Genomic DNA, 14,526 nt, shown 5'->3' with positions numbered 1-14,526 from the left:
TTGTTCATAAACATTCCTGGCCGGCTGTCTGTTTTTTTCCAGTAAAGTAAACATGTATATGTAAACTGTCAGAGCAGCAGGAATCGAAGAACATTGGTAGATTTAGCCAATAAACTGTGTTTTCAGCTTTCCCATGGGACTATATCCAGCTCAGATGTTTGATCTAGGTATTGTCCACAGAAAGTCAGTTTGCTTTTGCGTGATATTGGAGGTGAAATATAGCGAACGCAGGTAAGTTGCAAACAGTGCCAACCTCTTAACTCAAATCGCTTGCCATGCAAGATACCCCCCCCCCCCCCCCCCACACACACACACCCAATAAATCCAGATTTGTTATATAACAGAGAGGCGGGACTGTGATAAAGTTGTACTGTGGTCATCCGTTTAACGGTGAAGTGCGGTGGGACCAATGTGTGTGATTACTTGTCCTGTGCTAACACCTCCTGCAACCTCTCACCCCCCCCCCCCCGCGCACCCCAACATTGGCACAATTTCAGAGAAAAGACTGGAGAGAGAAATACGGCGAATTTATTTCTCCTTCTACCTGTAAGTACAGTAATCAGTTAGGGAGATCCTCGTGGAGTGTTATACCCCAGAAATGCATTTTTAAAAAAACATTATGAAAGTACGTTTGCACATTTCACTACTTGTGTGAGAAAGGGGAGGGGGAGGGGCATTCCGTTTATAATATAGCTCCCCTCCAATGAAAAGAGAATCAATTCGATACAATTTGTAAACAACCTTCGCCGCTGTGGTTAAGGAATTAAACAGAAAGCAGGCAAATGAGTTCACTGAACTTCCTCACTTCGGGGTGGGGAGGAGGGCTACTGATGTTTATTTTTTGTTTCATTGCACTGGCTCTGGGCTGTAGTTAAAACGTATTTGCTACATTTCCCGAGGTAAATTGAGGGAGGGGTAAAACAGAGGGTGAAGCGATGAGAAAAAGCTTTAATTATTCAGAATGTGAGAGAGCAAATGCTTTGGTCGGCGTGTAATGCAGTGTTCGAATTCCCCTCCTCACTTGTCTAAAATATTTGCAGATGGCCAAGTTTGCACTCGGGCAGATTCGCAAGCTAAAATCAGCAAGATAGGAGGCGAGAGAGGAAACGCCAAAGTTACCAAAAGTCATAGGTGGGGGTGATTTGTCCGCCAGATGTAAGAGTTTCACTTTCTTTTCGCTGAGTCGGGGGCCGTGGCAATTTTTTTTCTCTCTCAAGGCGAACAGGACATGATCTCACATGTAGCGAGCTCTTTCAGTTCCTTAATCATTTCATGGTTTGTTCAGAGCCTTTTCTCCACCTAAAACGTTTAGTTTCGGATCAATGGGCAGCACCAAAGACGCGGCGGGATAGCGGAAGAGTCAAATTATTCGGAGCCGACAAAACACGCACAGAGCGAAAAGGGGGGAAACTTTTCTTCCAACCTCTTCACAAAGGACTCGAAATCCCACAACCAGTATGGAAATAAACGGCAGCGCGCTCAGGAGTGTCCGATCAGGTAGGTTTAAAAACGTTTCTGTGGAGGAGAAATAAAATATATAAATAATTAGCAAGCATGAAGGGACTGCATTGTTGACAGTCTCGTACAGTGAAACTGAATTCACTGTGTAAAAATATATAAGAAATGTTCAGACACTTGCTGGAAATTTAAAAAAAACAGGCTTTTAAATTAAAGTGGGGTTCAATGGCCGTGCAAGACTTGGGGAATATTTGAACCAAATTTAGTGAACTTGGAAAACTTAAAATAAACGCCGAGCGTAAACAAAGGGGAGCTGTATCTCCGGGAGTGAATATCGGGTCTTGCGCTGTCTGTCTGGAATGAACAGTTTAGGGGTAGACATCTTTGATGCTGATTTTAAGAGTTCTTTCCCCGTCAGAACTGTGCCTGATAACTTTTTCATGCGTTGTGGCAAATTCAGATTTTAGTAAAGCCCCCCCCCACCCCGCCCCCTCCAGCGATCACCAAGATCAATAAAGATGATCAATGGTCCTTCCTGAGGTTCAACAGTTTAAATCATTTAAGACATATGTTTAGTACATGTTTAAGCTCAAAAGTTTTTTGGTTTCCATTTAATATTTACAACGTGATGGTTGTCATCAGCCTGCATAAGGCGAAACTGCTGAAATTGGGTCTGTCGCTGAAAGTAAAGGGGGGTAGAAAAAAACCCAGTTCACCGCAAACCTCTGCTTTCATGTGAGAGAGGGTGAGCTTGCCCATCGCTCCTGCTTTGTGCGTGTTGATCAGGATTGTTTCCTGAAGGTGTTTTTTTGCAGCTTAGCAAAACTAAGAAGAGCTAACATGTACACAGTGGCTGGATTCGGTGTCCTCTAAGTGTTCGCGTTGCTTTTTGGTGTTGTTATTGTAAGTGGATGGTTTGATAGACGCGCCGCAGGTGTGGGCGATGCTGGGCACTCCACATTTTGGATTCGGGTTCAGAGATTAATAGGAAATGTTTGTGGTTGACTTGTTGGGGGAAATCTCCCCCTTCTCCCCCCCCCCCCCCCCACTCCCCAACTGTTTTGAAATCACCGTCTCCAGTTACTGCTTCAACATGAAGACCAAAGCTGAAATCAGAGTGTGGAGGCCTCTATAATAAACTGAAATTAACCCACACGCCCTTCACTTTGTTGATAAACATTGATTTAAAACTTGTAAATGAAACTTCAAAAAGCCAACAAAAACACACGCTGGCAGTAAAATGACCCTGCCGACCTCGGCTTTGGGGACCTCCGGGAGCAGCTCCCCGAATCGGGACCTTTGACCGTTTTACGCCCTTTTTGTCGGGGACAAGGTGCCGCGATAGTCAAATGGTAATGAAGTGAAAATCTCTTTTGGAGTTTCCCTTGTCCCTATTTTCGAACGCCTGCTGTTTGACCAATTCTAACAAAAATAATTGAACAATGCATTTTCACCGACACATTAAAACAATATGTATTTGTGAATACGTGGTGAATTTGGATGGGGGGGGGGGGGGGGGGTAAACTGCGCTGTAAACTGAAACATTAAAATGTCTCCCATTGGGTTTGTCGGTGGATTTGGCCACACGGACTGAGGCTTCAGCGGCAAGGCACGCTCCTTAAATGTTCTCTATTCATTGTGTCAACTCAAACCCCAGACAATCCAGGTTCCTTCCGATATATCCGCACGATTTTGCTCGCCCATATTCCAGATTACAAAGTAATTGATGAATCAAAGGTGACCAACCACTGGTTTGAAAAGAACTGCTTCAAAGTCCCTTTTTTGACCTCTGGGTGTCCCGATATGGTCCAGGGACTGAGCAATAAGAAATAAACTCATGTTGTATTTTCCTTCTGTACTTGCAGTGTGAAATGTGGCTCAGTGTTGTCTTATACCATCCTGTATTTCAGCTGGCTATAAACAACACAATGTCGGCTCATGTTTTGTTGACTGTAGGACACCAATCGCCGTGTTTCACCCAACATAGTGGAACCAGGCTCTGGGATCTTACTTTGGAGAATAGTTGGGGGGGGGGTTACAGTTTACAGGGTGAACGGTGAATACCGGGGATACCTCACCGTGCGAGAAGCCATGTGATTTTTCTGTGGGTTACACGACGTTGCTATTTTCTTATTCGAAAAATTAATTCAACAGGTTAGCTCCACAGCCTGTTTGCCAATAGCGAGCGAACAGGCCGGGGCTGTGATGGTTCAGGTCGACGGACTGTGTTTAACGTTTCCAATTCTGCACTGCCCGCTCCCCCATAAAATTAAAATTAAACCCGGCTACAGATAGTGGTTTACATCGCGAGAAAGGAGTCACTCAAATGAAACTCAATCTCCAGCTTGCGAATGCAGAGCGCTTCAATAACCACCCCGCTCGGGGGGCGGAGGCATGCTGTGGACTGTGGCCTTGCCCGTTACCTCTCCTGATAGTTAGAGGCAGCGTCTGTCTTCCGGGTCCATTCACCACCCTTGAACCACAGCTTCTTTTGCCTGCCCTTCCTTTCAATGGCAACGTGTTAAAAATGAATTCTTCAGCGTATTAATTTGAAATCCCTCACATAATTCACATGGAGTCACTGGACACAAAGAGTGGGGTGCCTTGTGCCCTTCAGTCCCTGACAGATTAACTGACCCCCTCCACCCTTCCCCAGTGCAAGCTTGCGAAAGGATTCTGCCCAGATATTGATCATAAAGGGCTCCAGTTGCCGAGCTTGACACCAGAATGAATTTGTGCCATTCTGGGACATTAACTGCTTTTCCTGTCTGTGACCCGTGAAATAATCTATATCATTGTTTACTTTCAGCTTGCGAGCTGACAGATGACAGTGTGGAAAGCCTTTGTATCAGCACGTGCTAGCCACGCTTGTTCAGTTTGCTGAGGCCTGTTTTAAAGTGCGGCCTCTTTGTTAATTAGTTGGCCTTCTGGTGATGAACTTTACATTGTCTGCGTGTATATTCATGTTAAATAAACCCTCCCGTCTGTATTTATACACACACAGTTTAAACAGTACAGACTTTCAAGGGACTACGCTTCCTGGGTCAAAAAGAACCCCACTCAAAAGCAATTTGGCACAGTTAGAATTCACATTGACTGCATTCCGCGGGTGGATTCTGGTCTTTACTTAAAACTTTTAGGACGTGGTTGAAAAATAAAGCCCCCGATATGTCCAAACATTTGACGCCTGAGGGGCAACTTTTGAAAGTGTGATTTAACAATACTTTTGAATGGAGGAAGCCTAGTTTTACAATGACACGTTTTAAATACACGGGCAAGTGTTGCTGTGTGCTGCAGAGCCCCATAAGACCCATTCGAGGTCGATTCCTATTAGAAGGTTGTTGGAGGAGGGGGGGGGGGGGACACAGAGCTCACATCTTTGTCAGACTAGACTCACTGGGCTGCCGACAGCCACGTTTCCGGTTCAGGAACCTTGCGGCAGGACAATCCTCCAGAGGCTGTGAGGGTGAGGGGGTGGGGGGGGGGGGGGGGGGGGGGGGGCGCCATTCCCCGAATTGAAGGCAGTTTCGCACAAGAGGCCGCCCAAACGGCAGGAAAAAAACTAGCAGCAGTTAGTGCAGATAGGGACGCGCTGAACTTCCCCTCACCCCGGCGGTGGAGTGCGATTTCACTTTCTGCACCTGCCAGGCCCCAACCGCAAGTGCGGGGCGGGAGAAATGAATGAATCAGGGCAAGGTAGCAGAGAAAGTATCCCTCAAGTAGAAATTACAGAGCAAATCAGAAATCGATCAATTTAGATTGTTATTTTAATCAGAGGGAGATTCAGACAGTACAGACTGTGGTGAAGGGAAGCGATGGTGAAGGCATGTCAGACTGGTGGAAGGCACAATTGTGTAGAGAGTTGGGCCCAGTCTCCCTGGCTCTTCCTGACCTGGCGACGGTGGTATTCCCCCCCCCCCCCCCCCCTCCCTCTCCACATTCACGGATAATTTCTGAAACGTCTCCCTTAAATCAATGGCCTTATATGTTTCATGATGTAGAGAGATTAGATTTGCCAGGTCACAAGTGTCACTCACCTGTCAGGCTACAGGAAAGCACAATAGCAAGCCAGACCTTTCGAAGTACAGCGGTGTATTATACAAGGAGAATCGATAGTTGTATTATCTTCCGTCACAATTCTTTCCATAATTCATCCTCTGTATCTGTTCCACTGAATCCCAATTTGAAATATTGTAACTAATATGTGACTGACACCACAGTAGACCAGAGATCCAACATCAGAGCCACACAGTGCAGTGATTACAGCGGCGTGCAAAGATACGCATTGGTGATTGATACAACCCATCCTTCACATCATGTATCCCGTGTAGCTTTGAGTGAGTTACAGGACTACTTGGGCCAAGTCGCATTTCCAGACCAGAACAGCCACTGATAAAGCTGGAAGAGTTAGACTGGACTCCATAGAATCGCTACAGCGCAGAAGAAGGGCATTCGGTCCATCGATGCTCTGAAAGGAGCACCCGACCTAGCCCCCTCTCCTACTTACCCCTATAACCTCACCTAACCTGTACACATTTGGACTAGGGGGAAGGTGCAGACCATCAGGAGGAACCCCATGCAGGATGAGGGGGTATCTTATTGCTACTGCGAGGCCTGGATAGAATGGACCTGGAGAGGATGTTTCCACTTGTAGGAAAAATTAGAAGCAGAGGACACAATCTCAGACTAAAGGGACGATCCTTTAAAACCGAGATGAGGAGGAATTCCTTCAGCCAGAGGGTGGTGAATCTGTGGAACAGTTTGCTGCAGAAGGCTGTGGAGGCCAAATCACTGAGTGTCTTTAAGACAGAGATAGATAGGTTCTTGATTAATAAGGGAATCAGGGGTTATGCAGGAGAATGGGGATGAGAAAAATATCAGCCATTATTCAATGGGGGAGCAGACTTAATGGATCGAGTTGCCAAATTCTGCTCCTTTTTCTCATGGTCTTATGGTCAGACAGTTACCCAAGGCGGGAATCGAACCCAGCTCCCTGGCGCTGTGAGGCAGCACTGCCGCCCTTACTGTGACTGTTTAATGCGGATTCCCTTGCACCGCAGATATAAACCTGTTTGGAAACAATATCGCGTCAGAAAACAAATAACAAGTGAAAGCAATGTTCACGGGGAGCATTCCAAACTTCGACCCGAGTTCTGGAATTGCCAGTCATTTCTGATTACCAGGGCTGGTTTATTTGGGGACGTACTTTTGCCGGCAACAGCCCAGCCACTGGGCTTCTTTCAGTGAAAATAAAACCTCTCGATTAATTTTAAAGATTGTGTTCCAGTTAAAGAGAGTTTCAGGAGGGTAGGACACTTGTCAGTTGGACAGTATTGGTTATATCGGCCGGTTAGACTCACTGCCCACCTGGGGACTGCCCGCTGTAACACTCTGAGCTCCTATTTCCCTCCCAGTGTCACTTACCCGCTGCCAGCAGGCATCACGTTTAAAACCTAGTCCTTTATATTTGTGGTCACTTCTGCGAATAATGAATTTAGCAACTCTAAAGACTAAAATCTAACATTTTGCTTCTGCGCCGTACTTACACTTTAGACTATTACTCGCCCCAATCATTGGTTATAAAACTTTTCGTAGACGTAAATTATTTCAAAATTATTGTGACTTTAATTAATTGACAGAAGCCAGAGCCGTTTAGTCCGAATGATCCCTTAACAATCTCTGGACCGTTAAATGGAGGTGTAAAATGGATTAACTAGCTCCATTAAGGGGTTAAAAATACGCCTCCAAGATACGAACCAGGCCGAACAGCCCATCAAAAAGTTTATTTGTTAAAAAAATCAATTCAACTATTAGTGACGAAGGCACAGAGGTATTGAGGAGATGTGAAGCCACGCCGGCAATAGGCCAATGGAAATTTAAGAAAAAACGTGAAAAATCGACTTCGAAAAATCGAGGGAGGTGTCCGAGGAAATAAAGGGCAGGAAGTGTTCCGGAGGAGGAGAAAGTGACAAGCAATAGTTTGCGAGGGTTAGTGCCCTCTGTCGAAGCTTCCAAAGTACAGCCCCACACAAACGCTGTAATCTTCACTCAGTGATCTCAGTCTGTCTGCTCCCTCCGTCCATTGTGGGCGATTGTCCAGACTTTCAAGGAAAATTCCCAACTGGAAGCGGAAGTGGCGCAAGGACCACCCCTCACATTCCGCGGGATAGTGACCGCCAAGAGTGCACTTGTCCTGGAGCAGGTCCAATTCCGAGGGGAGAGTAGCTGCAGTTTCCTTAAAGAAGCAAAGTGCATTTAAACACGTTGCGAGAGCGCCGCAGGGAGAAATTCTGTTTGTCCAGCCTGGATTAGAATTTGAGGTTGCAGTTATACTACAGGCACCTTCCCAGGCTGGCATGTTTACAGGCCAACATCCAGATATCTGACCACAGTTACATTGCAGCTGGAGGCAAGTTTAGAAATAGAGAGCGAGTAAGGGGGCTATTTTGGACACATGCATGATGGGCCTTTACTTCGCAGGGTGCTCATTTTAATGCCATGTGAGGGTTCTGGGACTGACATCATTAAAAAGCTTTGCGAAATTTGCGAAGTTAACAGGTGTGATTTCCATTGGCCACAAGCACTTTGAAAATGTGACTTGCCATTGAGGCGGTTTTATACTCCCTCTGTGCCCAATCTTGCGAGGGTCTCACAGCTCTTTAGTCAGGATGTATGGATTTACATATTAACAAAAAGGCCGGGTCTCCTCTCTTGAAACAAGCAGGCAGTGGAGGGACCGAACACAGGGAACAGGTTTAGTGGAATCGATACAGAGAGAATGTTTCCACTAGTTGGATACAGCCTAACTAGAGAGCATCGATTTCTGTGCCGCCCATCTTTCATAATTCCATAAAGTACACACAATCCAGGAAATGCTCAGCAGGCCGGCCCAGCATGTGTGGAGATAGGAACGGAGTTGACCTTTCAGCTGCTGATGATTCTGCTAGGTGTTTCTTCAGTTGCCCCATTACCACTCCCGCCACATCAACCTTTTGCCATTTAACCTCTCCCGCTCTCCACCCCATTGCAGATCTTCCCTTTGGATATATTTTTCTTAGCCCCTCCCCCCCCCCCCCCCCCCCCCTCACCTCCGCCCTCTTCACTTGCTGGACACTGTTTACGTTTGCACAGTTCCAAGGAAAGGTCATGGAGCTGAAACATTAACTCTCTCCTCAGATGCTGCCAGACCTGCTGAGTGTTTCTAGCATTTCTGCTTTCACTGCGGCTTTTAAAGTAATTTGCTTTTGTCTTGCTTTAGTACTTTTGGGGGAGTCAGATAGTCGATCCGGCTGCTGAGTTCTGCTATCCTTTGGCATCGCTACTTCCCAATGTGACAACAGAACCGCGGCCCAGGCTTCTTCTCACTTCAGTGGTAACCTGGCGATGTGTCAGCACCAAGCTGTCATTGGAAGTTAACTGAAATAGTTATATCCATTTGTTAAGCCAGGACAGTTAACAGTGCTGAACATAATAACTCTCGTTTGGATTTATACAATACCTTTGGAAATACAAACCGTAGAATCACAGAATCCCTACAGTGCAGAAGGAGGCCATTCGGCCTATCGAACCCGGTGCGGGCACCGACCCAAGTGGGTCTGGCTTCTCAATTCTACCTTGCATCCCAACCATAACGAGACGTTTTATTTCCGCTTTCGATGCAGCCAGCCTTTGGTTGGGAGCGTTAAGCATTGCCATGGGTTTATGGGTGGACGGTAGGTAGTGTCGTGGCTGAACCAATGGCAGAGGACTGGAGTAATAATCCAACTTTGAACCCACTTTGAAATAACATATTTTTAAAAAGATATCAGTAAAAGTGAATCAGAAAGCTGTTGGATTGTCATAAAATCCAGTTGGGTTGCTGAAAGAAGCAAAGTTAACTTACCCGTGACCCCAGTCCCACACTGACATGGTTGATCTTAACCACTCTGTTGTTCTGGATGATCCTTGTCAGCAGCACCCACATCAGGTTCATGAATAAAAAACACTTCCCCAAAGTAGATATCTTAACACGTGATTCATGCATTGACCTTTCAGGAAACAGATCTAATCCCAAGCCCCAAGCACATATATTTATAGACCTGAATGTTTCCACATTGAGTGTCCTGTCTGTGCTTTTTGCTTCTCGCTTATCTATCCCTGACGCTGAGTATTCGCCACCACCATCTTCCTGCAAAACCGTGATCCGGGTTAATAACCCCCTCCCCCTGTAGATTTCTGTGTACACCTGGATTTAGTGCTCCCTCTCCCACTTTGCCAGCCATCCCCGGGGCGCCTTCAGAATCAATAGTGCAAGCAGACCCTGCGTGTTCGCCACGGTTTCGATTGCACTTCAGGATTTTTCGATAAATTAAGTTTTGTGAAAGATCTCTGATCGCCTTTTGGAGTGAATAAGATATGCTATTGGGGCGGAAGGTTAAAACAACTGCAGGTTCGAGTTGGAGAGGAACTTTCTCTTCTGTTGAGGCTGTGATGGGCAGTCCAGCGGTGGAATGATCCATTGCCTTTTAACACGGCTCCTCACAACGATCCAACATCCGAGGCTTCTTGTTCCAGTTGCGTATACATCGGAAATTATGGGTTAGAGTCTAGTTAGTTAATGAACGTTCCCAATTAGTGCTTATTGTGTAGTTTGGAGGTACGTTCAATGCATTTAATAGCTTAGGTGAGAGCTAACACAACCAAACTTCAAGCAGAATGTTTGAACACATCATTAAAATGGGCATTTGTCCGATTGACTAAGCGGCGCTTTTAGATATTTTTTGATGCTTAAATATTTTCCAACAAGCGAGAAGGTCAAGAAGTAATGTTTTTGACATCCTTGACTTTTATAACGAGACAGGCTGCTCAGAAATATTGTAAATTGGACCAGTAGAATGGCAAATGATTTCCAGAACATTGTAAACCTGCATCATTGCAATGTGACCTCAGGAGGAGATCGCCAATGATGCTATCGTCTATTCCAATTGAAATATACAAAGAATAAATCATAATGTGCCCCCCCCCCCCCACACACACACACACAATCCAGTACACAGTCGCCCACAGGTTGTAGGTCACTCGAGTCACCTATTGGTATCGCGCTGGCCCTCAGGACCATCACAATACTGGGGAGAGGGGGGGGGGGGCGGGGGTTGGAGAGACAAGACGGCAGGAAGGCAGGGCGACCCTCCCGGTGCATCTGACGCATTCTGGCCATACGGATGGTGGCTTTGGCCTGACCTAAGGGTAGCCCCTTCAGATTATCTTCTATCCTGCCCGCTCCCCATTCTGCACGGGCTGGCCAAAGATCATGATGAGGACAGTCAGAAAGTGAGGAGCCTCCTCTCTCTGTTCGGGGCCATCGGCCAAGGAAATGGTGACAGGAAAGGCAAGCCTTGGTTGCTTGTGTAGCTACCATGCAGGATTTTAACAGAATATCTCGCCATTGCTGGGCTTGGATGATGAGGACGGTACAAATTCGGAGAGGTGTGGGCCGCTGTGAGCGGAATTCTGCAGAGTCCCTACATGAAAACGTTACAGCGTGACAGTAAATACCTCCGGGGTGCAAATGTCAAAAAATCAAAAGGTACCCTTGAATAGAACCAATTAGCTGCATTTGAGAACTGGCTTAGCGAGCAGGACCCCAGTTTAAATCTCATTTAGCTCCAAATTCCATCGTGGGCTAGTTGGAAGAATTTGAAAAGTGCATTTCACCTCCAGAAATAATAATGATTTGATTTGACAAATCTGCATTCACAGATTTTTTTAGTCCTTCTTAAAGTACAACTTTAGAGAAGATCGGATTCCCAGCGACCGTCGCAATGTTTCACCCCGAGAAGTAAAGCATTATTTCGAGTCAGATAGCCCCTAGACAGGAAGCGGCGAACTTACTGATGTGAAAACAAATTCGAAACTTGGAAATCATTTGCGCACAGCCGCAGATGATAACAGTAAACAGCCGGATTCAGAGAGAGATCTGAAACAGGGGAGGGCGGTACCAGGGGATTGAAATTTCTTCAAAAACCCTGGGCTCGGAAACGCTGGGCCAGGTCAAGGGCAGAGCCCTGAATTGTGCTCAGTAGGGTTGCAGTTACTGGATACTTGTCACAGTCTCACCAAAGGCATTTTATTATCATTTAAAAAGTGAGCCCAGCTATCACTTGTTTTCAGTTCTGCAACACGCAGCTTCGAAAATTCCCATCCCCAATCATTCCAATGAGACATTTCGAACCCCCTGTGAAACTCAGCCCTCTGACTAAACCCCAGTCCCTTTAACATTTCCTGTAACCACAGCCTTCCGTTGGAATAAAAAAAATCGGATTTGGGTTCTCCTTTATTGAAATATTACCCCAAGTGTCTTAGAATGGTGGGAAAAAATGATTTAAGAAGTCAATTATCAAACAGGTTATTCGAAATAACAAGGGCTAATTGGTGAAAGTTTGTGTGTTATTGATTAAAACTCGATTGCCCATGGAAATTGACAGTGACATTTTATTTCTGTTACATTAATATTGTAACATTCTTATATAATTCACACAATATTTGTGGACGTGTCAACAAAGACGTTCAACACATTTTATGCCAGAAAATTTATAATTGTATATGTGGCATTTAGATTCCAAATTAAATTCGGGCTTGGATTTTCGAATGTGTTTTTTGGTGGCCATGTTTGGTGAATTTTATTTTTAGAACTTATTTCCAACTCTTTACTAATATCCGGAATAAAACAGCGGGTTTGTTTCTACAATTGTGGGAGGCGATCAATTCTCAAGTTACGTAATTGAATGGTACGCTCTCTATGTTTTGTGTTATTGCGGTTGTCTATTTGTATTGTTGAATATAATACATATACTTACCCAGTGCTAAATCGTCGTGGAGGTTTACTGTGTTATTGATTAAACACGATTGTTCGTGAAAATTGATAGGTAGTTCCTGTGTAAATACACGCCTAAAAAAACCTAAACGTGTGTCTGAAATACCCTGTATAGTTGCGTGCGAGCACTTTAGAAGTCATATAGAAAATATAGTTTTCAGCACCAGGATGGTCTCCAATAGTAGGTAGAGATTTAGCAATGTATATGAGACGAAATGAGGCTTGCCCTTTAAGATAGGTTTGGCCACGGTTACATTTCAACGGGTGTAAGTGACCACTGAAATTCTTTTAAATTAACAATGAGAGATACGTTAGTTGAAGGATAAAATCGTGGCTGATTCTGTCTTATTATTTCAATATCGACTGGATTGAAATTTTAACATTTCCCCCTCATACGATACGTATTGAAGCTCAATTATTGTCAAACATTTAGCATACGATTTAGTCCACTTTCATCGACAGTAAACCAAATAAAATGTAAAATCAAATGTAATGGCCAGCAAGTTGTGAACATTTGACACCTGTTAGCTGTGTAAAGGATGGTCGGCCTCTGACTTCGGGATTATTTAACGTTACAGCTGACCACTCCTAAATTAATGTTTTTTAAAAACCCTCAAGATTATTCATGTATAGTCAATATAAACTGACATACAAATCGACTCGTCACTATTAACAGCTTTGTATTCAATCCTTCCCAAGAATTGTTTGGAAATAACACTTCCAACAATGTCTTAATTTTGTTGTACTATAATTTACGTTCGAACCAACTAATATCACACAGTGGTTAATACATCTGCATCTAAAACTGGCATTTACGGACATTAGGATTTTAGAAAAGGTCCTTTAAATTAGCGCAAAAGTGAAGGATTTACATTTATATTCGAAAAGCCACAAGGATTTTCTGTGTAAGAAAATTATTGTCTAAAATTATTCAAATGAAAAATTAAATTCATTTTGAACATGTGAATGAATTTCCTTTAATAAAGTGGCCCACCTCGAGAGTTAAGCAGTCTGAGCCAATCGAGATACTGTATAAAATAACCAATGAGCAAAGAGACCACCTCCTATCTCTATAAAACCTACTCAGGATTGGTGAATGTTAAAAATGCCATTGGCCACTTCCCTCAGGCCGGAGTGCCATTGGTGAATAAGTCAGTAGCGTGCCCGGGGATTGGGCAACAAGCTGGGCTGCTGGTTGCCGGGAAGGAAGGCTGCCCGTTGACTGGCTGCCGGTGCTGTGATTGACAGAGACTGGGGCCGAGCGCCGTCCCAGTAGGGCTGAGCCTCGGGCGAATCAGCGCCGAATCACCGCGGGCTCAGCCACATTTAAACAGTATGGAGGAGACTGAGCGCGACTGAATACAGAGCAGGGGGCCAGCGCACTCCGGGGAAACGGGAACCCGCCTTCACACACACACAGCGGACAAATTGCATAGGAAAACGCCACAAAAAAAAAGCTGGAATTCATAAAAAGGATTTTTTTCTTTCCGGTTTCGAACGATTTCGAAGTTAAAATTCACTGCTGTCACTAGGTAGCAATTTGATTTTTTTTCGGGGGCAATGCATTGCAATTGTCAAACTTAACTTTTACGTTCCTTGTGCAATCCGTCCGAAACCTTGTGGATCACAAAGACGTAGGACCTGCAATTATTTGCTGGCATCGAGATCTTCTTCTGGGTTTGCGTGGGGTGCTGCTCACCCCTCTCTTGTTTCTTTTGGGAGTATAGGTGAAGGGGTTAAATCCAGACCAGGAAATCGAGGTTTTCTCCGAGTTGAAGACCGGCTGCGCCTTTTCATGGAAATCCACTGTAAGCACGACCCGTTTGCAGCAATGCATAGTAAGTAGGCAGCTCCTTCCCTGGCTTGTCTGGCGGTTCCTAGTGAGTGATAGCGTGTAAGGAGTGCTGGGAGCACCCGGGATCCAGAAGCTGACGATCAGATACCTCCCCACCCCCCCCGGACCCGGAGCAATGTGAAGTCTTTCTGCAGAGAGGCACCGCCGAGTTACACGTGCAGGGCTAATTTTAATATCGTCCCTGATCCCCCCCCCCCCCCCGTATTAAAACAAAACAAGCTAATTCTAATATTTCTTAATTCCCACAATTAAACAGAAAGCGACAACATTCGCGGACACAGTTGCAATATTATGTTAATTGCTAATACTTTTTTTTAAACTGTGAAATTAGATGTGATATTCCTGCTTCCTGCGACCAGCA

General features: G+C 45.1%; 1 protein-coding gene across 2 annotated transcripts in view; it reads left to right on the top strand.

Moving 5' to 3' along the window:
- Window positions 1-1,109: 1,109 nt before the first annotated feature.
- The window catches only part of pax5 (paired box 5), a 330,945-nt gene continuing 317,528 nt past the window's right edge, over window positions 1,110-14,526 (top strand). Inside the window, exon 1 of one of the 2 annotated variants that reach the window (XM_072516984.1) lies at window positions 1,110-1,497. In XM_072516984.1, the coding sequence (XP_072373085.1) occupies window positions 1,458-1,497 (40 nt within the window). In that variant the 5' untranslated portion in view covers window positions 1,110-1,457. Of the gene's footprint in view, window positions 1,498-13,952; window positions 14,149-14,526 lie in introns of those variants that run through there. The other variant, XM_072516983.1, reaches the window with a different exon arrangement.

This window comes from Scyliorhinus torazame, chromosome 9, assembly GCF_047496885.1.
Source record: "Scyliorhinus torazame isolate Kashiwa2021f chromosome 9, sScyTor2.1, whole genome shotgun sequence".
Lineage (NCBI taxonomy): Eukaryota > Metazoa > Chordata > Chondrichthyes > Carcharhiniformes > Scyliorhinidae > Scyliorhinus > Scyliorhinus torazame.
Note: the sequence above shows the minus strand (reverse complement) of the source record. Positions and strands in the feature narration are given on the sequence as shown.